Source organism: Apteryx rowi, unplaced genomic scaffold, assembly GCF_003343035.1.
Source record: "Apteryx rowi isolate R43461 unplaced genomic scaffold, aptRow1 scaffold_12, whole genome shotgun sequence".
Taxonomy (NCBI): Eukaryota; Metazoa; Chordata; class Aves; order Apterygiformes; family Apterygidae; genus Apteryx; species Apteryx rowi.
In genome coordinates, this window is record NW_020447419.1 from 1047443 (window position 1) to 1069184 (window position 21742).

Sequence of the window (21742 nt, forward strand, 5' to 3'; positions counted from 1 at the left end):
TTTTGTGATCATTCAGCAAAAAAGTGGCAGCAACCATCAGGAACTGCTGTGACCGTCCTATGTTATTGCATGCGGACATACTCGTGTCTCATAAACTGCCTTGCTTGGACTCGCATCCTTGTGGTAGCCAAGGAGGAATCAAGTGACAGTAAAACCAGTGGGTTTGTTAGGGTGGGTTGTCGCACTCCTTTCACCTTTCTTATCTAGGCAGCAAGGTAAACATGTTGCTTCCAGTAGCTATCGTGCATCCCTAGTTCATCTCATGGCTGTGCTGGGCTCCATGTGCTCGTATGTTCTCTGGGGCACCCAGCCAGGATCACTTCTGTGTATCGTATCCAGAGCAGTTCTTGTGCAAAGCTGCATTTTGCAAGGGCCGGGTTGGTTAACTGCCCCAAGCCAAACTCCCAAATCCTGACCCTACGCTCAGGCAACCCAGCAACACAGACACCCTTAAAAAGGAGCAGATTTGGAAAGWTGGTCTGCCTTGGTTCTGAAAATGTCCTCTTTCCAGCCTGCCACCGTGGGACATGGCAGCCTGCACTTGTTTCYGGGTACCCACCTCCCCCCGAGGACATAACATAAAGATGCTGACTCTACTTGAGTAGGTCACGGAGTTACACTCCTTCGTGTATTCACATTGAGCCTTTTACCACTTCACCCAGTTGGTAATTGCTCTTGAAAAGCCCAGGGAAGGGAGGAAATGAGATGAAAAGCCCAGCTAGAACTGAATGATACTGTCTGTGCTGCAAGGTAAGAAGGCAGTCGTAAATAGTGGCGATCTTCTCAGCGGTGGGAGTTGTATCTGGGGCTGCGGTCACACAAGGAGAGGAGGCAGCCAGGGAAGCTAATTGTGCCATGGTTCTTCTTCTATTTCAGGTGTACCTGACTGCTGGAAAGACATACCAGCTTGACAAGACCCTGGAAGAGCTTGAGGAAGGGGCTCAGCACGGCGGCACCACTGACTCGGAGCTGTCAGAGCTGGAGGACAGAGTGGCCTCGGCAGCTGCTCAGGTGCAGCAGGCAGAGAGTGAGGTGAGGACTTAACTCTGGGAGCCGCTTACCTGCTTAGAGCCCAGGCCAGCGACAGCAAACACAGCTGGCAGAGGCCTTACCGCTTTCAGTACCTGAGTGCCTCACGCTGCTGGCAGGCAGGTGTGCCTTTCTAAATGCAGTCGTGGATCCTCTGGACACTGTCTGTGTGTTTTTGCCTCCCTCCAAAGGTATCGGACATCGAATCTCGAATTGCGGCCCTGACAGCTGCAGGGCTCACAGTGAAGTCGATGGAGAAGGCAAGGAAGAAATCAAGCGCGCAGGTGAGCGTGGAGGACGGTGGAGGTGAGGTCCCAGCCCTGAGTGGTGCATGCTCCCCCGTCCTCTGCTCCCGTTCCTGGGTGCTGGGACGGGCTGCCTGGCACACTGGGCAGTACCAAGCTCCCTCCCTGCTGCCCAGCGCTTTGCCCCAAGGCGCTGAGACTTGATGTCTCACTGAGGAAGGAGTAGGGGGTTGTTTCCGGGGCAAAGCTGAAAGTCACCCTTACATGCATTGGAAGAGGATGAGCTGTTCAGGACCAGGCCTCCTCCAAAGGCCTTTGCAGGCTTTCCAGCAGCAGGAGGGGGGTCCCTGTTCCTGCTGTCCTGCAAAGAGGGGATTCAGGACTGCTCCGTGCACGGCAGCCTGTCCTTGGCCCAGGAGACGTGCTCCAGTCTGTGTATCAGCAGAAGCCCTGCTGGATGCTCAGCCAGGCACGTTTACACAATCCAGGGCAGATCTCTCTCAGGGTCTCTCCTTAAACGCTCACTCTCTTGCCTCTGAGTTTGCCTACCGTAAGAGAGGAATCCCAGCCTGCTGCTCAGTAGACTCAACCTGTGCATTTCTGTATTGATTTTTATAATAGCGGTTCATCAGGTAGAGTTCCTGCCATGGCAGCGCCCTGCCTTTTTTTGCTCGCCTTAGGATCAATCCAGGCTAAACAAAGGAGGTGAGAAAGCAAACAAAGGCAGACTGAGTTGTCCARAAAGCGGGGAATAAAGCCCATGTCCCGAGTCCTGCCTAGCTGCCTTAGCACAGCTTTTATCTCCATGCCAATCCTGAAGGTTTCCATGAACTAGCAGGAAACTATGTAGCTGTAACCCATGGGTCTGACAGCTTTTCCTCCCCCTTCCGCACACCCAGAGAAGTCTTTGCTCTTCCCTCTGTCTACAGGACTTTCTCCTCCAGTCTCCCAGGCCTGCCAGCAGCAGTCCCGGGGAGCAGAGCGCTGAGTCTCCGGATGACWTTAAAGTGAGTATGTGCTTAATCTGGGCTGGAAGTCTTTCTCTGGTGCTCCAGGAGGCCGGTTTGAACACCAGCCAGAGGGGTAGGGGTTGAAGCATGGCTTTTTGAGGTGTCCTTGGGGTCTGAGTGAGCATGGGGACTGTGGGCTCTGCTCTGCTGGGGGGGGTCTCATTTCAGCACGCAGCAACAGGCCTGACCTGGCAGTGGTGGCTTCATCCTCTGACCTGATGTCTAAGACCCCAGACAGGTTTTTGTGGCCTGAACTGCCTGGTGTCACTGTTGGCCGCTGCTGTGTCGGCTAGTACAGCTTCCTGGGATACGTACGTGTTAGCACAGCGTTAGGCCTGGGGGCAATGAGGCCAGTGTATCTCAAGAGGGCTGCTTTCAAAGGGGTGGAAGTGCAGCCTTATGAGGAGCTTCATCCTCCCATCCCCTTCTCAACCAAAGACTGCTCCCCTTCCTCTTGTAGGTGATGTTGGGACCCCAGGTGTTCAGGAAGAAGTTCAACAGTCCTTTTGAAATCACAGGTAAGAGTTGCTGCCAAGGAGGAGGTGGGGAGCTGCGGGCACACAGCCCAAGCTAGAGGGACGCTTGGTCCCCACACTCAGTCCCAGTTGTGTCTGTTGGGGGTGTCCTGTCAATCCAGCCACTGCGAGCTGAGTCCTGTGCCAGGGAGGAAACCATTTCTGTGACGGATAACCTCCAAAGAAGGAGGCATCTGCAGGATCGGGAGCATCGCTGGTGTCCTGGGAGAGCGGAGCCCAGGCTGAGTTTGTTCCCGTACAGGTCTTGGTGACAAAAGACCAGGGCTTTCTGTGCAGTTTGGGCTTTTGCTACCCCAGTGTCCAGAGATGCCACTGTGTTGCTTGATTTGTGGGGTCCCATTGACTGTGCCTTCAAATTTAGACCTCAAAGCTTCACCTGAGCCCATCATCTCTTCTGTTAGCAATTTCCTCCTCATCTTGTCATCTTGGGGAAGGTATCCTTTACCCCATTGCCTGCCTGCCTCAGCCACTGGTCTCTGATGGAGGGCAAGAGTCCCTCCACAACCAAGCTACAAAAACCAGCAGCTTAGAAGTGCTTCAAAGCAGGCGGTGAACTGGAACTTGGCCCAGCAGCTTGTGGGGCAGGGGGCAATCACTGGAAACGTTTCGTCCTGACAGACATCAGCCAGACCCATTAGGAAATGATTTTGCTATTTCTTTCTTATCTTGACTCATAAGCTTACAGGCAGAAGGAATGGCTCTCCTTCCAGATAATGACAAATAGAAGATGAAGGCAGGAAAGGGGAGAAAAAGATCATTTAATGCAGGGAAGGAATCACATTTCCTCCATGCGCAGAGACAATTAAAAGTTCTCTTTCCCAAGCTGAGGCTGGTAGATGGTAAGGTCCCTTCTCCTTGTGCTGAGGAAGAGTCATCTGCTCTCCTTCCTGTAAAGGGCAGCCAGATAGAAGTCAGCCCAGGGGACACGTCAGTCCCACGAGGAGATAGAAGGATGTGCAGTCAGACCTGACGTCACCAGACGAGTCTAATCCCCTCTCTGCCCAGGATGGGCGATTTGGGGGACTGTCTCCTGACTGCCCTCCATGCAAGTCAATGACTTGCAAAGTTGGGCCTGCAAAGGTGAAGATAGTGGAAACTGGTGGCAGTGAAGAGGAAATGATTTAGTAAGTCAAGAGACAGGGTGAGAGCTCCTTGCAGGGCTGGGCTTTCCAAGGGATTTCATTGTACCATGGAGACTTTCAGGGCAGAGATCTTGGGAGATGGCCGGTGGCAGGCTGACCCAGCTCGCATACGCGTGTGGATATGTCACCATGACTCTGCACTTCTGACCCAAAGTTGCGGCAAGCCGAAGAGCACTCCGCAGCCAGGATTAGCCGCTACTAAAGCAACGGGAAGGCTCTCGTTGCACTGTACGGGCATGTTTGCGGAGTGTGCCTGCTGCGTTGTGTATGGGGATAATAAAACCTGAGTGCTTTAGCGGGTAATGGAAACCTCTAGCAAGGTGGATTAGGAACTGCTGTATGGTGGTTGCCTCAGACCCAAAGGTCAACTTCTCAGTTTTATGCCACGGGGGATTGGAAGTGAGCGCTGTGAAGTGAGTGGCATCACCCTGTGGTGGAAGTGCTGTGAGTGAGGAGAGGATCAGGGCCAACAAGCTATTTCCAAAGAGCCGAGCACCCTTTCTAGTTGTCCGAGCTCCTTATGGATCATCATTCCCTGCCTCAGCCGCTCTCATGTCTCTTCTTTTAATACAGACAGCGACGACTCCTTTGACCGCAACTCCATTTACCGCGGCTCTCTGACGCAGAGAAACCCCAATGGGAGGAACAAGAGGGTGGAGCGCCTCTTTGCGGTATGAATCCAGCAGCTCAGGAGGGCTGCTGTGTCGTGGAGGGATCTTTCGGGGGATCTGCAAGGAAGCAGGCCAGGCCTCCCTGCTCCGGCTGTCCGGAGTTCCCTGTGGGTCCCGGCTCCCCGGGCTTACACAGAGGACTTTTCCTAAAGATGTTCCCCTCAAGCCTGCAGAGCCCCAGGCCCTTGGTGATGTTGGCTGGTGAGGGCAGACACACCTAGACATCAGCCCTCTGAAATCTGGGATGTTGTTAGCTCCCGGAGGGGGAAGTAAAACAAAAAGTACATCTTTGAGTTCCCACTACCCACAGCGTGGCCCACGGGAAACAGCCGGTTCACGTCATAGCCTCGTCCTGTGGCAGGGAGCTGGGGRGTGAACGGGCCGCCCATCCCCTGGGGCAGCAAAGGTGGCTCACGGTGGCAGGGGGTAGGAAGTGCAGAGTCTGCCGGCCGCCCCGTCTGAGCTCTGCGGTGCGCTGAGATGATCCCTTTGGTCCCTTGCAGAAGCCTGTGATGACCCACCTGCCCTGAGGAAAGGGGGCCTCTCCTGCCGCTGCATTTCACTGACGATACAAGACCTCAGCACAAAGCATCACCTTCTTTCCCTCACTGCTTGCTCTTCCTTCTCCTGCTCCCTGCTCTACCTGGAACCCCGGATGGGAGGGAAGCAGGAGGCCTGGCCGACGGGCCTTGCTGGGAGCTGCTGGGGAGGGGAGCAAGGCACTGGGGTTGGGCCACGAAGCCAGGTCTCCTCGGGGGAGGGTGYGTGCCTGAATTTTTGGCTTTGGGCAGCTCTATTCAGTAACAGGCCAACTGAGGGGACGAGAGGGGTCCCAAGACAYCCCCCTCCTTGTCCCTGAGTCACCAGCAGGGAGATACAATTCAACCGTTCAACTGGCATTTTAATGGTGACCGTTGGTGGTGACCCAGGGATGAAGCTCCTCTAGCAGAGCAGGACCCCGGGCGTCCCAGGCCTGGATTCTCATCCCAGCTCGGCCCCAACTTCCTGCGTTGCCCCTTGGAGCATCACTTCCCTCTGAGCRGTAAAACAAGGGGCAAACAGCGCTGGTGAGCTCCCAGCGAGCACTTTTCCAACCGACCTTTGCACAAAACCCTGTCTATGTACACTGAGGCTTCTTGCTGTTGTGCCTGAAGCAGCTGGGCCAGCCTGGGGACGTAAGTGAGGCAAGGCTTGCAGGAAGAGGTGGCAGCTTTTCTAGACCAGCTGCAGGAAAGGCTCAAGGGATCGTTGGGGGTCAGTCTGTTTTTCCAGCTCTTAAAGATGTCCCCGCTGCCTAGAAGGTTATAGGAGCAAGTTTAAAAGTAATTCAGTGAGCAGAGCATGGGTGCTCCTCTCGGGACACGTGGCGAGGCTTTCCTCCACCGCTGCCAGCTGGGTCTGTGCCATCTCCTGTCAGCCACCACTTAGGCTTTTCCTCCATGTTTGAACTAAAACCACCTTAATAATGAATGGTGATGTGAATTCTCATATCACACACACGTTTGGGTTTGGTAGTAGTAGAGACTCGTAACCGTCTAGGAATCAGCCCTGCGGTGGCCGAAGAGCAGTCTCAGGGTCTGGGTGTTGTTTTCAATTCGGATGGAACAAAACCAGTTGCTTGTTTAAGAAAAGAAAAGTCCTTTATGGCATGAAGCTCAAAAGGGAAAAGAACCTTATTCCTGCAGTAAGATTGTCCTGTATCCGGCCTTGTGACTGGGAGGGGGGGGTGGGGGGGGTGCACGTTGAGCTGATCAGCCTTGTTTCGGAAAAGGTCCGTTTGAAAAGAGCACCCTGAGAGGGGCCAGAGCAGCCTTCCGCCTGCACCGGGGTGTTGCGGAGTTACTGGGCTTTGCGCTTTTTCTAACCCTTCGCTTATAAMAGATCAGTTCCCGTTGCAACACTCCCAAGTTTGCAAAGTGGCGTTTTTCGCCGCCGAGCTGTAACTTCGGGTACGGTTGAGCTCACTCTCCAGCTGCCCCGGGATGGTCCCACGAGGACAGGGCCGCCGGCTTTCGGGCGAGGAGCGCGAGCAACTGCAATTGCGCCTCTGCCGTTAGAAACTCTCCCAGGCACCGGGTCGCTGCCTGCCACGTATCTCGGGCGCTGGGACATCAGGGGATGTCATCCCTTGGCCGGTGTAAGGGACCTCCATGAGGATTCGGGGACTGCTGTGTGTTTGCTCCAGCTGTGAGTCTGGCCTGGCCTTTTGGTATCACGATACAGTTCAGCCTCCGCCCTGGCCCCACCTTTTGCTATAGCTGCTTTCTCCTGCAGCTCAAGTGCTTTCATAACCCCGCAAAGAAGTTCTTGTGATGAACCGYGGCAGTGTGAAATAAGGCATCGCTCAGGCTGTAGTTACCCACACTGTTATTTGCCCGCTTCCTGCCTCTTCTGCTGGTGTAGAAATTAAATATATGTATCTAAATCATACAATAAAGCCARTTGTGTGTCCAGAACTTACAGCCCGTTTCACGGTGTCAGCTTCTTCTTTCGGCTCGCTGGAGCTAAGGCTCCTTTCCCTCCCCCTCCTCGGCTCCTCTAACCGACACGCGCACCCCTTGCTTGAAAAGGAGCCCGTATGGCCGCGGTGGCACGGTGAGCCCGTGCGTACCGCCGCAGGGGTACGTCCCATCCTGCTGTCACCTGTCCCGCAGCGGGAGACTGAGATTTGTCGGCAGGGAGACATCGCCCCGCGCGGAGGATCTCCCCGTTGCCCTGCACCCGTGTCTCGCCGCTTGGTCCAAACACCTTCCCCGGTGCCAGCCTGCCCTGCTCCTTCCCTGTGCCGAAGGCTGCCCGGAGTCATCCTCGGTGAAGCTGCCGCCGGTGCAGAATAGCATCACRTACGGGACGAGGATTAGCATATTCCCAAGCTACCTGCCTCGGTCAAGAGAAGATAAAATTACGGCCCCGCGTGAGTCATGAAAATCCCTTTTCCTGATTCGATCAAAGCGGGCGGCGGGGAGGGGAGCGGGCCGACGGCGAAGTGCCCCGGCCCTGGCCCTGGCGGGGCTCGCCTCTGACATCAGCGCAAACGCCGGGCATAAAACCGGCGCCCGGGGGCCGCGGGCTCGCAGGGACGGGCAGCCGGCGCGCGCCTCGCCTCGCCTCGCCTCCCGCTCGCGCTGCGGTAAGTGCTGCGGGGCTGCCGGGGGGGCCGCACGTCCCTCCGCCTGCGCCAGCCGGGCTCGTGTTTTAGCGAGCGAGGCTTTTCCAGAAAGGCTGCTGTAAAAAGGCAGCGGCCACGGCTAAACCTGAGCTGCCGGGCTTGTTTTTAAGTGCGTTACGTGCTGCTTCCCTGCCAGCGCTCGGAGCTGCTCCCCAGCGCTGCTCGCCAGCCGAACACGGGGATTTCTGCCAAGCTCGTTTCCAACTTCTCCTCTGCAAAAGCCTCCTGAAATAAAGCTGCAGCCGAGACGCCGCTGTGCCTTGCTTGACCGGTCCCGCTTGCTTTTGCATCTTGCTCYGTTCCTTAATTTCAGGTGGCCGAAGAAATCAAGCTGGATGCTCGGACCGCGCGTCTGCCCCGCGGTGTCGCGCTCAGCCGCCARCCTCGTTGCCCCGGAGCCGCAAAGCGCGTTATAAGACGCTCTGGGTTTTTCATTTTGGCAGCCGGCTCCGGGGGCCGCCGCTGCGAGGAGCTGCCCCGGGGCGTCGAGCGGCCACGTGCACCTCCGCCRGCCGGCCCTTGCTCTAAGGCGGACGCGGCGGCTGCGGACCCAGCTCTTGCTTGGGAAGGGGGAATCGGCTGAGCAAATTGGGTTCAGGTGCTGCTGCAAGAGGCAATGCATCCTTTTTGTTGCACAGCCCTTTTCGCACGGTCCTTTTTGCACAGCCCTATTGGGCAAAATCCCTTTGCAGCCGCATCAGAGGCCACTGATTTTGTGGCCCCACCGGGTGGGCAACGCAGGGGGGGTTGCAAAGCTTTCGGTCCGCCCCGGCGCTGCAAGTCGGGGAGGTGAAAGAGGGGAAGGGTGTGCGCCGTGGCGCTGCGGGTCCCCGAGGCGCCTGTGTCTGTGCCCGCAGGCTTGGGACCGCACCGTGCTGCTTTCCGGCCCGAGCGCCCTGCCGCGGGAGAGCTGCCGGCGATGAAGCTGGCGGCCGCCTGCCTCGTGTGCCTGCTGCTCGCCTGCCTGGCCCCGCGCGCCGCCGAGGGCCGCCTCCAGCAGCACTCCATGGAAATCAGGAGTAAGGAAAGCCTCCCGCTGCCCCTCCGCCGCGCTCACGTCGGGGGGAGTCGCAATTTCGCGGCAATGTTTGCTTTTCACCCATCTGCTCCCTTTGCCGCTGCCCAGCGGGATGCTTTCCCCGCGGCCCCGGCRCCCTCACTCCTCCTTGCCTTTTGCCTTGCAGACCCGGACATCGACCCCTCGTGGTACACGGGCCGCGGGATCAGGCCGGTGGGGCGGTTCGGGCGGCGGCGAGCCCTGGGTGAGGGCATCCCGGCGGTGGGCTCCGGCCGGCGGCCAGGCTGCGTCCCGCCGCACTGGCACCCTGCGCCGCCCCCGCAAGAGGAGCCGAGTGCCTGAGCCGGCGACCGCGGCGCCGGCATGCCAATAAAGGCCCTTCGCCTCCCTTTGCTCCRTGTCCCGGCCTCTTTGTAGGACCCCGAAGCGTGTGGGCTCTCGYGCCGGTGTGTCCTCATGGCTAGAAAGCGTCGTGGAGGTGATGCGCGTGGTCCTCGCTGCCCCGTGCCGCGGGGATGCAGCATCTCCCGAGGTGCCCTGAAGCCGAGCCCTTCATCCCGCTCCCCGGGCCCCGTCCCTATTTCGTAGCCTGGGTTCAGAAACCCCCCGGAGCCCTGGCGGCGTCCCGGGCCCAGCCAGACGCCCGGTGCCAGCAAGTGCCCAGCTGCTGTGCACATCTGGCCCAGCCTCCCCGCACGGAGACCGCGGCTGCCCCTCCGAGGGGGCGATTCGCACGTCCGTGCCTCCCGCTGACCCCAAACTCCCGATTTTTCTGCTCCTGCTGCCTTCTGAAGTTTGGGACTTGCAGCTGGTTGGGGCGGGAAAGTGGGTCCCTCCTCAAGCCCGATGCCGCATGACCGGATGCRGCCGGCAGCAAACGCTCTCACGCAAGGACCGGGACAGGCTGAGCCCCGCTCTCACACCGCCCGGTGGGGCGGCCAGGATTGTCCAGCAAAGCAATGGTTAACAGCGGGTGGGAGGGGGCAGGTGGCAGCTGATGAGCTGCCAATTAGCACATGTGGCCCTAACGAACTGGGATTTAAGCAGGAAGGAGGAGCAGTGCTGGTTTYTCCCTGGGAAGGGTCCTGGGTGCTGCCTTGCTCCTTGCCACCACAAGGTGCACCATGCAGGTGGGTGCTGCCTGTCCCATGGGGGTGCTGGGTGCCCTGCGGCACTTTTGGCCTGGCTGTGCTGGCCAAAGCGGGCTGCGGTGCCCCAAGGAAAATGTGGGAGAAGTGTTATTTTCAAAGGGCGCTTGAGTTTTTTGGGGGTGGGAAGGAGGGAGAAAACATCCCGCTCTATCAAAACAAGCCCTCTTGCTCGTCTCTTGTAGCAATTTGGGAAGGGTGTTGCTGGTGCCTGGGCAATGCGGGAACGGGAGGATGTGCTAGGCAGGCTTTTCTGGTCAGCACTCTCATGGCACTTGGCATCTGCTCTGGTCCAGGGCTGAAATGTCGTGGGGAAGCTGCTGAGCTTCAGCTGTGCCACCAGCCAGGCGAAGCCGCTGCCCTGCTGCAGCGCAGGGTGCAGCACCTCCAGAAATACCCATTAAAAAGAAACACACACACGCTTCTAGGGCAACATTCTCTTTATTCATAGCCTGGGCTTAAAGCCATCAGGATGCGTTTGCCTCACTCGGGAAAGCTAAAATCTCCTGTTGGATGGGAGCAACACTAAGGAGCTGCTTCCCAGCACCTGGGGGTTGAGGCTGCAGCTGGGGCTCAGGCTYGTGCCCCAGGGATTTGTCAGCACGTTGGGAGGAATAAGCCTCTTTGTGACAGTCTCCGGTGCTGGAAAGGTGATGGAGGAGAAGGCTTCTCTGCCTCTTGCAGGAAACTGCTGGATTATGCATTAAGAGGGTCTGTGCACGTAGCTGGGCTCCCAACCTGCTCATCAAGGTCAAGTAAAAGGATTAGTGGCCTGGGCTGGCCTTGCAGGCCTGAGTCGCCTTGTGCTTTGTGGTGGCTCGTATCAGCCAGCTCATTAATCCAGTGGTGGCAAAACATGAGGGCCATGAGCTGCCCATCCTCTCCGAAGCGGCACTTGCTGGCCCTGCTCAGAGCTGGCAGCAGCGGGGCCCCGAGCCCCYGGGCTCCTGCAGGTCTGTGGGCGCCGGGCGCTGCACTGCTGCCTTCTCGCCTTCCCGTGCCACRAGCTCTTGAGCTAGGAGGCAACGCAGAGGGAGAAACACTTAATCTGTGCCTCCCCTCTGCGGCGGGGGAAAGGATGCGCCCGGCCTGTGCTGCTCCCATCCCCGTGGCCCGCGGCGATGTAGCTCAAGAGGAGAAACCGTGTTAAGTCTCTCTAAAGAATAGCTGTGCTGGAGAAACTGCCTTGTGCACTCGGATGCCCCACGCGGTCCTGGGCAGCCCCTGCCCTTGCTCCCCTGTGCGGGGCACGCAGGCCCGGCGGCATGCTAAAGCTCTCAGCTTTGGGGGAAGTATTTGTCACCTTGCTCAGGGTCAGGAGGCTTCTCCAGGCGGTTTCCTTACAGTACTGGCTCTCGCGTTGGCCGTTGGCGACTTACCTACGGCTGTGAAGACCTCGCTCACGTGGTAGTTGGATTTTGCRGATGTCTCCATGTACAGCAGGTTCTTGCTCTTTGCAAACTCTTCTCCCTCCTAGTTGGGGAAAAGCAGAGTTATTTCCGAGAAGGGTCGTTTTGCTTGTGCCAGGACGCGGCTCAGCGGAGCTGAGCACAGCACTCCTGYGTTTCCGGCTGTAGTAGCGCTGCAGTGACCCCGAGGGGAAAACTGCTCGTGAGAACAAGTGTCCGGAGCTGCTTTAATGTCCCCATCTTCCTGGACGCAGTGCCACCCCAGCACAGGGTTTGCCAGCAGCCTCCTGCAAGGGGGAAGCAGAGCCCGGCAGCCCATGCTGGCTGCTCCCTGGGCATGTCAGCACCCACCATCGCTGCCGGAGGGGAGAGGGTGAGGAAGAAGGCCAAGGGCAATGCTAAAAGAGCTGGCCTAACTTTCTGATGCAGGTCTATGCTTAATTACTTAGCCTGCTTAGGTTGCATGGAGAGAGGTTGATGGAGCCCTCTTAAAATCAAGTGTTTGTAGGATCCATCTTAACACCTGCTGATGTGGAGAGGGGGAAGGGGAGGCCTGGGAGGCCCCTGTCAGATGCTGCACCAGCCTGGTGGGGCTTACCTCTGCTGTGACTTCTCGCTCAGCCATGAGATCAGTCTTGTTGCCCACCAAGGCTATCACGATCTCGTCGTGGAGGAACTCCTTCTCCAGCTCCTGCAGCCACAGCTTGGCCCTGCTCAGGGTTTCCTGCAGGGATGGACCAAAATGCCTGGCAGAAGCACCTAGCTTTCGCACAAGCCCACAGCCGGTCTGCCTCTGCCAGGATAAGCCCATGGATTGGGCACTTGGATGCCTGCCCAGGAGCCAAGCGCAATGCCGTCCCTGTGGTCCTGGGTTTCCAGTGTGGCAGAGCTGCTGGCYTCTTCCCAAAAACCTCCTCCCCGTGGCCTCCTTCCTCGGCAGCGGCTCCGCTGCGCCTTGGCGCTCACCTTGCTAGTGATGTCGTACACGAGGAGGGCGGCGTGGGCRCCCCGGTAGTAGAGGTGGCAGACGCTGTGGTACTTCTCCTGGCCCGCCGTGTCCCAGATCTCCAACCGGACGGTGGCAGCCTCCAGGCAGAGGGTCTGTGTGAGGAACGCACCTGCCAACGAGACGTGGGGACTGCATGTCGGCTTACAGCAGAGCCAGCAGTTTGCAGTCCTGGGCTCTCCTCTGCCAGGTCTTTGGGCACCAGCTGGGCCCTTGACCTCTGTGCCTGCCTTGTCTTCCTAGGGCCCTGCTCAAAATCTGGGGATATCATGCAAAATGAATGTGTAAAATGCCTAAGTGCTGGTTTTAGCGTGTGCGTAGGCCTGAGAGAGGTTGGAGCCAGAGCAGGGCTCTTGCAGCTCTCGGGATGGCTTTCTTCTGGCCATGAGCTCACACATGTATGTGTGTCCTGCTCATGGCATCCGTCCTCCCCTTTCACTCCTGATGTGCACCCAATTTAGCAAAGAGACAGATCATCTAATAAACTTCTGCCCGGCTTTGAAAAGATTRGAGGGGGCCTCTGCTGATACTAGCTGGCATCGCTCCAAGACTTGGGCATTTCCAAGTCTGGCGCCATGCCAGTGAAGCTCTAAATATTTGCTGCTTCCTACCAAAACCTTATATGTATGAAAGGAACCTCACAGAGCAGGTATCGGACTTGAGGAAAAATGGGACAATAATCTTTTTCCCCTCAAGAAAGTACCTGCTGAAAGAAGCCCCTTGCATTTAGCTTAGGAAATGAGGTTTCTACTAAAAAAGGGACATGCACTGGGTCTGCTCTCCTGTCCAGAGCCATCAATCTACCGAAGTCACTCACTCACATCCCATGGTGGGCAGCGATTCCTTGAAGTCATTTTTCACGTAGCGATAGGCGAGGCTCGACTTCCCCACCGACGTGCTCCCCAGGAGGACCACCTTGTAGATGTAGGTGGGGTGAGTCCTGTCCAGGGAGGTGCCAGCCATCACTTCTGGCGTTGCTCTCTGCTCCGTGTCCTGCAAGGGAACCAGCTCCATTCAAAATAGACCTGCCCTGATCCCGGGTCCCTTGGCTGAGCCTCCTATGTGAAGTTCCTACTGGTGGTAGTAGGGCAAGGGGGGGGTTATTTAATTAGGATAGATAAAACTGTCGGTATCCTGAATCAAGTTTAATACCTCAGTCTGCAGCTATCTCAACTGCTAGTTACAACCAGAGGGGGGAGATATTTAGGTAGAAACTTGATGGAAGAGACTTTCTTGGATGTAGATGAGATTCAGCTGGGTGCACCTGACTTAAGGTGAGGACAGGCTGGAGAGAGTTAATGGTAGGGGGAAGAGCACCTATGGATGTGACTTGCTCTCGAACACCCATCTTCCCCAAAGTCCCAGCCCTGGAGGCAGCACAGTCTGCAATGCATCGGGAGCGGGAAAAGCTCTGATGTGATGCGCTTATTATGGGACTTGGACAAAAGTTATCCTCGGAGAAGTAAAGGGAAGCTGCGGGTGAGCTCAGGCAGGGAGGGGATGCTTGCCCAGGAGATGCCGCAGCCACACGTGCTGCGGGTTGCTAGCGGGGCACCGCGGAGGATCTGCCCCTCAGCGGGGGGTTCGTTACCTTGCTCTGGGCAGGAGTCGAGGCGCTGCGCCCGCTTCCAGCTAGGGAGAGCTGCGTCCCCCCCTCTCTTCTGCCGGCTGCTTTTATAAATACCGTTTCCTACAAGTGCCTCTTCTCCGAAATGTCAAGTCAAATGATGAAATTACCCAATCACCCGCAGAAATGTCTCGATTACACACCATTTGGACAAATTAGCGATGAGATTTTCCTGCTCTGCCTTGATTGCAACTTCATTCCTTCTCTTCCTGCGAAACACTTTTCCAAGGACTGAAGAAAAACCCCGAACCTGACTCCAAAAGCCTCGAGGACACCAGGATACACCCCAAAAGACTTCTCATTCTCCTGCGCTGCGGATTGAGAAAATCCGGCCGGACCGAGACCACGAAGCCTCATGCCCGCGTGACGGCCGCACCGGGCAGCGTGACTCAGTGTCACCCCGCTGGAGCTGCGTCGCGTTGCGACACGGGATGGCAGGGCGCCGCGGCAAGAAGATGCATCTGGGTGAAGATACGCGGTAGCAGCGTGGAAGTGCCCTGCTCGACCCTCTGCCCTTGGCCTCGCGCAGCCCCAGCCTTACCTACCAGGGACGCGGGTACCTGTCCGGCGGCAGGTCCCCGTTTCTGATGCTGACACAGCCCACGGGGAGGTGAAGGTAACTTCCCCCATGGGTGACTATCCGATGGTAATTTCCTAACCCCTCCTGTTCATGGCAAGCTCATGCCCTGAGCGGCGAGTTCATACCTGGCGCCAGTCTCCCCGGCGTCCAACAAAAGCCCCTTGTTTCCCTGAGCTTCTCCTTTAACCCCCTGCCTCCTCCCTGCAATCAGGCAGGCTCCAGACCTTTAATTTTCCTCTTTTCCCAGCTGGTTCCTCCCCTGTTATCGCAGGTGGGGGCTGGTCCAAAGCAGGGCAGTGCAGGTGCTTCGGTCATGGTGAGGGCTCTGCTCCCTTGGAGTCAAAGGCACCAYGCTCGATCTTTGTGCAGGGAACCTTAAAGAGCCTGGTCTGTGATCATGCGTAGCACTTAAACACTGCCTCTTCTGTGCAATTACGGCTGAGGCATTAAGCATGTGACTGCAGAAAAGCCAGGTGGTGGAGGCTGGAGAGGAGCAAGTGCGATATTGCCCAAAGTAGCTTATATTACCACCTAAAACCACTCCTGTGTATGTAGTCCAAGTTCCCAGTCCCATGTGAGCTTATAMATTTCGTTCCTGCGTTCGTTTTCCGCTTTCTCCCTGCTGTTGGAAACACTAAAAGTATTCCCAGGCGCTGGCTGAACTGGAGTCGACAGCTTTAAATGGAGGTGGGTTTTATCCCCTTAAAAATAGGGAGCAAAATCTTCTCCGCCAGCTAGGACAGTCCAGTGCCGGAGAGCTGGATCGGTTAGTGTGGCGCAGCTTGTCTGCCGTTCGTGGTGGTTTATTACTTCTTTCAAGCAGGAAAAAGAGGAAACCTCCTGCGCAGAGTCTGGCAGCATTAGTCTGCTCTTTCTGGTATTTATTACGTACCTTTGCCTCTTTCAGGACTGGAAATAAGACTGTTGCACTAGCTGCCCTAGTTAATATTTCATAAAACTACATGGAAGCAAGAAGCAACATAAAACACCTGAGATAGTCTGGCTTTTAAACTTCATTATTCACTATTTCACTCTGCTGCTTCTTAAAATACACCTGAAAGCTATCTTAATTTAACCCTTGAAGACCCAGGCAGGCCCACTGGATTGGGTTTAGGGTGAAGGGAAAGCTAAGCCCGGTCCAGTGGACCTGCCCAGGTTCAATGTAAAGAGCTGGAGAAGATCAGCCTAGACAGGCATTGCTCTTCAACTGCCTGCAAAAATCCTGTTGGCAGATTTAGTCTCTAGGCATAGTTTAATATTTTGTGACAGCTGTGACTAGCTGCTTCTAGATAGGGACACGGAGAAGGTTAGTACTGAAATGGCTGCGATTAAGCTCGTTTCTCACTTTCCACTTGAGGGTGAAGCATCTCTGCACCCATGAAATTGTGTCCGGGGGGCAGGTGCCCCCCATCTCCTGTCTGAACCTCTCCTCCCCGTAGGCAATGGGCTGBGGAGCTGCACCAAGACAGGTCCGATGGGCACTAACCGCCTTCCCCTGTGGAGGCTGCTGGTTTAACGTAAACCAGCGCGAAGGTAATCTGTTTGCTGGATACGCAATGCTTTCGTGTTAATGCTCCAGCAYGTGGTCAGGGCTATTGCACTTGAACTCACTGGCCTGACTACCCCCAGGCTGGAGCCTGACCAAGCTGTGGATCAGYGTGACTCAGTTGTTTGCAATTAGCAGGAAAAGGAGGACTTTATCTAAGGAGCATCCTTTCAAACTAATGTTTTACAGGCATAACCACTGGCAATAAAAGAAAGACATGAGGTGGCTGGAATGTGACAGCAAGGACTTGTCTTTTACCACTCAATAAAATAATCTCTCTGCCCTGTTGTTAACCTTGGTGAGGGATGTGGGGGGGAGATCCTGGTATGTTTACTACCAGAAGGATAAGCCCTTTATTTCTATATTATATTAAAGAGGACACTGGTTTAAAAAAATATATATACCTGCCGGGATGAAGCCATTGAGAAGTGGTATTTAGAATTTCATTTAACTTCCTGGGATACTGATGTCTAAGCCTTTCTAAACCAGAAGCTCTAAGATCATGTAGGGGTTTTCGTTTGTGTTTTGGTTTTGCTCCCCAGATAGCGGTCACGCATTGAAGTTAAATTTGGTATTAAGCTCAGAGGCTGTCACTTGTTTTTGCAAGTCTCCTCCTCACCTGAGAAAGCTCCTGGCAGTGTTAGCGTAGGCGAGCGGCTGCTTCGAGGGCTCCCTTAAGCAAAGGTTACTAGGGGATACAAAACCCGAACTGCAAAGGCACTTTAATGCGCCAACGCTGCTAGATTTGCATAGCGCTGATTTCTCAGCACAATCTGTTCCCCGTGAAGCCGAAGGGGAACAGATTTGGGGTCATTAAACAGCCAAGCAGAGCGAGCTACGGAAATAAGGCAGCGATAACCCGCGGCAGCCCCGGTGGGGACTTCTTGGGTGAGACCTCTGCGATGGCGCTTTCATGCTGGCTGTGAGGATGCAGGTGTCGGCGCTGCGCTTCGTTAGCGATAGGTAATGGATAATCTGGGATTTTTCCCCTTGGGTGAAGCGCCCGCCACTTGCTCGGCTGCGGCTGGTTGCGCGGGACTGGCTGGACCCCCTCGACGGGCGCCCAGCGCGGCCCCGGGGCTGGGATCCAAGGCTGCTTTTAAGCAGGAAGATCTAGATCCCAGCACCTTTCCYCGGGGCGATCCCCGGGCAGGGGCCGCGTTTACCTTTCCGAAGCCTCCGGCGGTTCCCAGCGGTGGGGAAGGGACCGGCGGTGGGAGCCGTCCTGGCCGGCAGCGCCGGCTGCCTGGGCTGCGACGTTTCCTCCGGGGAGGCCGATAAAAGCGAAACTCAGGCGGGTGCTGGTGGCTGCCCCGGCTCGGGGCCAAAGTTGAGGCAGGACCAGGAACCGGTGAACCTTCAACCCGTGCGCGGCCGCCCGGCTCCGCTTCCAGCCTCGTCCCCCTTCGGGTGCGGCGGCACGGCGGGTTTTCCCCCAAACCTCTGCTGCTGCTTTCGCAGGTGCAATCGTGTCCCACGGTGGAGATTTGGGGGCCAGGGAGGTGCAGACGCAGCGAGCGAAAATGAAGCGCTCGGGCCTTTACTGCCTTTTAATTAAAATAATAGCTGGTTGTCACGGGCGGCTGGGGCTGGCTGCTTTGTCCAAGGCTGTTGTGTGCTAGAGCTCTTATCTTAATAGGGAAAAAGCATGGCATGTTCATGTGTTGGGATAACCGGTCTGGAGGGAGAACAAACAGGAAGATCTGCAGGTAATTAAAAAAAAAAGAAAAGAAAAAAACTAAATGAAAGTAGCTCCTGTATTTTTATCGCTAGTCTCCTACTTAATGTCTTGCCTTCAAGCACCAACTCTTACAGAAGGGAAAGACTTTACAAAGAATATTAGCCCTAATGCATATCAGGAGCAGGGTGAGAAGCAGGAATCCTAAAAGCAAGCTTAAAAAAAGAAAAAAAGATGTTCCCAGTTGTGAAATGAAGAGCATCTTGTGACTTCCCGGGTTCGACTTGCTGGAGCTCCCTTACTTCCCATTTCTATGCTGTAATGCTGTTTGTAGGTGCCAAAGCATCACCTTCCCGAGTCTTCCCCGTCGCCTTTATGCAGAGGCTAGAAGAGGTTTTGGGGATCCTTTGAAGAGTCCTACCAACCCTCTGAAAACCCGAACTGTCTGCAGCTGGTGCGATTTTCTGAGCACAGCAGCAGTGTAGGTGCTCCCACCCCTCTCCCGTAACTCACTTTACAAGACGGTGCTGTGCACTGAGCTGGCTTAAAGCAGTATTTTCTCAGTTCCTCAGCGGGGCTCTCGGCACGACCCCGTGAGCAGTCGCGTTGGCACAGGGGAGGGGTGGAAAGGTGTTTCTGGGTGCGGGCAGGAATGAGCTGCTGAGGAYGTGAATATTTTAAGCTGGGATTGCTGCAGGACGCTTCCCATCAGGAGCATACAGCTGGGTGGCTCCAACAGAGAGCCCACGTGTACCAGTATAGTCAGGATGCTCGCTGGCCCAGGGGATTCAAATCACTACCAAAATTTGCTTTCATTTTTTGAGGTATGTTCCCCATCTGCACAGACCTTATGCCTATAAYGCTATTTGAGCATCTCACCCATGAGCGATGCCGAAAGATGGTCTGATCCCATCCACCTTCTCCTTTTGAGCCTCGCAGCTGTGGTATTGTCTCACGCCTAAACCAGGCACCTAATTTTGGATAGAAAACTAGGCTCTCAGCCCTGGCTGGAAGGCTTTACGAGGCCTTCTGAAAGAATTGCTTTGTAGTTGCTAAGAGAAACTGAATTTCCAAATTGCTCTGCTGCATAAGCACCTGTATCATACTGATTTTTTCGTGTTAGTCTCGTCTGTCCGGGCAGATGTTTAGTGAATGCTTATGTTGTCATGCTTGTGTTAAAACGAATCCGTGTAAATGAGGCACCTGCACAAGGCGCTGTGGGTCTGGCTGGGGTAAATGCCCCTGTGTCCTTCAGAGCTGGGGGAACTGAGCGCCTTGTGTGGGCTGGGACATCGACCTCCTGCACGGGCCCTTCTCCAGCTCTTGGTGAGCCAGGCCCCACTAGAGGGCACAGCTCGTCTACGATTGAAGAGCACAGGAGTATCTGCTCCTGAGGCTCGTTTCTGAAGCTGGGCAGCAGGCAGTAAGATGGGCTGAGGTGTGGCTTAGCATCTCTTCCTCCAGAATTGCAACCCCCTGGTAACCTGGAACAAGACTACAAACAGTTTGGGAGGGCTCCCTTCTCCGGACAGGGCCTAAACCTTTGTGACCATTTTTTTCCGGATGTTCTCACAGCAGAGTTGTTTCCCAGGATTTTATGATAAGCTTTGCAGTGTTTAGAAGCTGGAGCTCTTTTGCACCAGATCTTGGTCCAGTTGCCTCCTCCTCGAGCATGCAAACATCCCGCCGTCCCCGATGGAGGATCAGACCTCTTTTGGCAGTGGCTGGTTTGCAAATAAAGACTGTGGCTACATCTAAACTGGACCGGCAGAGCCCCCAGAGTGTGACATACACAAAGCGTCTCTGCTAGGGGTGTGCCTTGCTTGACCATGTCTGTGCAGCRTAGTGGGTTTGAGTTTCTTACCCAAAATAGACTTTGCTGGTCAAAACTGGCCTTTAGTTGTTTTCCTGAGGTTAGGGATTGCATTTCATTTCATGCTTGCTTCTGCTTACACCACAAGACTTTGTAGTACAGGCTTGGCCACAGGGGTGATAGGGCTCAGATAGTCTAGCCCAGCATGGCCTGAGACTTAGAAACTACCTGTAGAAGTTCTCCCGTTGCTACTTTCTCGGCCCTTCTCTTTGATTTTGACTGGAGGAAATTGAAGCGTTTCAATAGTGCACAGAAATAGCAGAACAAGTCGAGATAAAGCTTCTAGAGAGTAAACGCATAAGAATGATCCCAATAATCTCTTATTTCTGGTTCTGCCACTGGCAGAACTTGGGCAGAACTGGTAACTTTGGGCAAGTCGCCTCTTCCTCGCTGTTTCTCTGTGTAGAAGGAGGCACAAGGATCCTGACCTTTCTGGAGTAGTTTGGGAGCACCTGCAGAGCCCTTTTTAGGTGGCTGTGTAGCAGCTGGTCCCTCCTGATGCTGTCTGCTGTGAGGAAGCATTAGCTCATGGACATGAGCAGTGTGAATCACCCCTTGCTGGGAACTTTTTTAAAGAAGAGCTGTTGGGTTGAGAAGGCGGCAGGGCCCCGTAATAAGGGCACTACCTTGAGTTGAAAACCAAGACTAAAACAAGTTTTCATCTGAAACACTTTCCCATGTCGTTTCCTTTTAACGTTGGCCTCCAAGAGTACGGCTGCCGTCTCAGCAACCCTGGAGTGCTGCTCGTGCCGCTTGCTCGGGCACCTCCTGGCCCTTGTTTTCCGCTCGGATCCCAGTGCCGTTTCTCCTGAGGGCCCTGACTCATCGCTGAATTTGGTGGGTCTGACGTAGAACAACTGCAAATCCCTGAGCATATTTCAGCTGCCTGGATTACGCTGTGAGCACTGCTGTCCATGTTGCCTCTTGCTCTGTGCCAGCCTTAAAGCGCAAGTGGCTTTTTCTTTCTCGCTGCTGGGGAATGCGAACGTGTGGCAGAAAATATATTATTTGCACTAGAAGGGCTTTGGAAAACTGGCCTTAGCACTAGAGACTAAATCTGAGAGCCTGGGGGTTGCTAGAGCTGCTTTAAAGGGCTCTGGGCCGTGCTGAAAGCCCTGTGGCCACTGCTGACCTGGTGTAAACCCTCTGCTGGTTCAGACTACTAAATATAGGCCCTGATGGGCTGCCTTTGCAATGTCAGGCTTTTGGAGAGCAAGTGTAGCCTGCCGTCTGGGAGCTGCTGCAAAGCCAGCTCTGGCTAGCTGGAGAGAAACGAGGTTATGGTCAGACGGAGACAGCTGGTGATGGCCACGCAGGAGCCAGAAATGTGGCTTTCCTTCTGACCTTGCCCCAGTGATTTTGGCTTTTGGACCAGCTGTAGGACAGACAGCTTGTCTCTGTGCACTGCCAGCTTCAAAGGAACGGGCCACTTGTGTGCGCGTATATATAGCGTGCCTTGCCTTTGGGATAACTATTTTGGTTTCGCCAGGCTTGCTATAAAAGAGCTAACTGATCAGAGTCCATCTGCGGTCTTGACCCCGCAGGGTGATGAGCTGCTGCGTACGGGTGCGGAGAGCCTGGCAGCACCCCAGCAGAGCAAGCCTGCGTCGAGGTGCACCAGACGCAAAGCCTTGGAAATGGGCTGAGGCTCTTCTATTTTTAAAACCCTATTTGTTTTGCAAAGAAAAGTGCGAAGCCACGGTAAAAGGTAAGCAGAATGAATTCAAAATACTTGCTCCCTCAAGAGGTCGCAGCAAATTATATTTATGGCCTATAAATGGGCTTTCTCTGTAGCAAATCACATTTAAGGTGCTCTTAACACACCGTGGTACAGCAGAAAGCCAGTGTCTAAGGAGATCTTCTCAACCATGTTGACAAAGGCTTAATGTAGGCTGTTGTTGCTTTAAACCGCTTGTTGACAGGTATATTACATGCCAGGGTAGGCATGAGCAACCCATCGGGACCACTCACAATCCTTCAGTGCAGAAACTCGTGCTGAACGCAGAAGGACGGGTGCGGGCGCAAAGGCTGGCTCCGAGCCGGGAGCTGCTGCGG

The 21742-nt window shown here is 55.4% G+C and overlaps 3 protein-coding genes across 5 annotated transcripts in view; 2 read left to right on the plus strand and 1 right to left on the minus strand.

The window, feature by feature from the left end:
• MLPH (melanophilin) overlaps positions 1-7095 on the plus strand; it is a 34112-nt gene extending 27017 nt beyond the window's left edge. For all 3 annotated transcript variants that reach the window (XM_026088543.1, XM_026088553.1, XM_026088547.1), the window contains 6 exons: positions 877-1032; positions 1221-1313; positions 2204-2281; positions 2745-2802; positions 4536-4633; positions 5137-7095. In XM_026088543.1, the coding sequence (XP_025944328.1) occupies positions 877-1032; positions 1221-1313; positions 2204-2281; positions 2745-2802; positions 4536-4633; positions 5137-5163 (510 nt within the window). In that variant the 3' untranslated portion in view covers positions 5164-7095. The remainder of the gene's footprint in view (positions 1-876; positions 1033-1220; positions 1314-2203; positions 2282-2744; positions 2803-4535; positions 4634-5136) is intronic.
• Positions 7096-8721: 1626 nt separating this feature from the next.
• Positions 8722-9162, plus strand: PRLH (prolactin releasing hormone). Its single transcript, XM_026087883.1, has 2 exons — positions 8722-8821; positions 8987-9162. The coding sequence occupies exons 1-2, from the start codon at positions 8722-8724 to the stop codon at positions 9160-9162; spliced, it is 276 nt and encodes a 91-aa protein (XP_025943668.1).
• Positions 9163-10876: 1714 nt separating this feature from the next.
• Positions 10877-13397, minus strand: RAB17 (RAB17, member RAS oncogene family). The gene is made up of 5 exons (XM_026087891.1): positions 13205-13397; positions 12344-12495; positions 11976-12101; positions 11348-11441; positions 10877-10983 (listed from the first exon to the last, which is right to left on the minus strand). The coding sequence occupies exons 1-5, from the start codon at positions 13395-13397 to the stop codon at positions 10877-10879; spliced, it is 672 nt and encodes a 223-aa protein (XP_025943676.1).
• Between the last annotated feature and the right edge of the window lie 8345 nt (positions 13398-21742).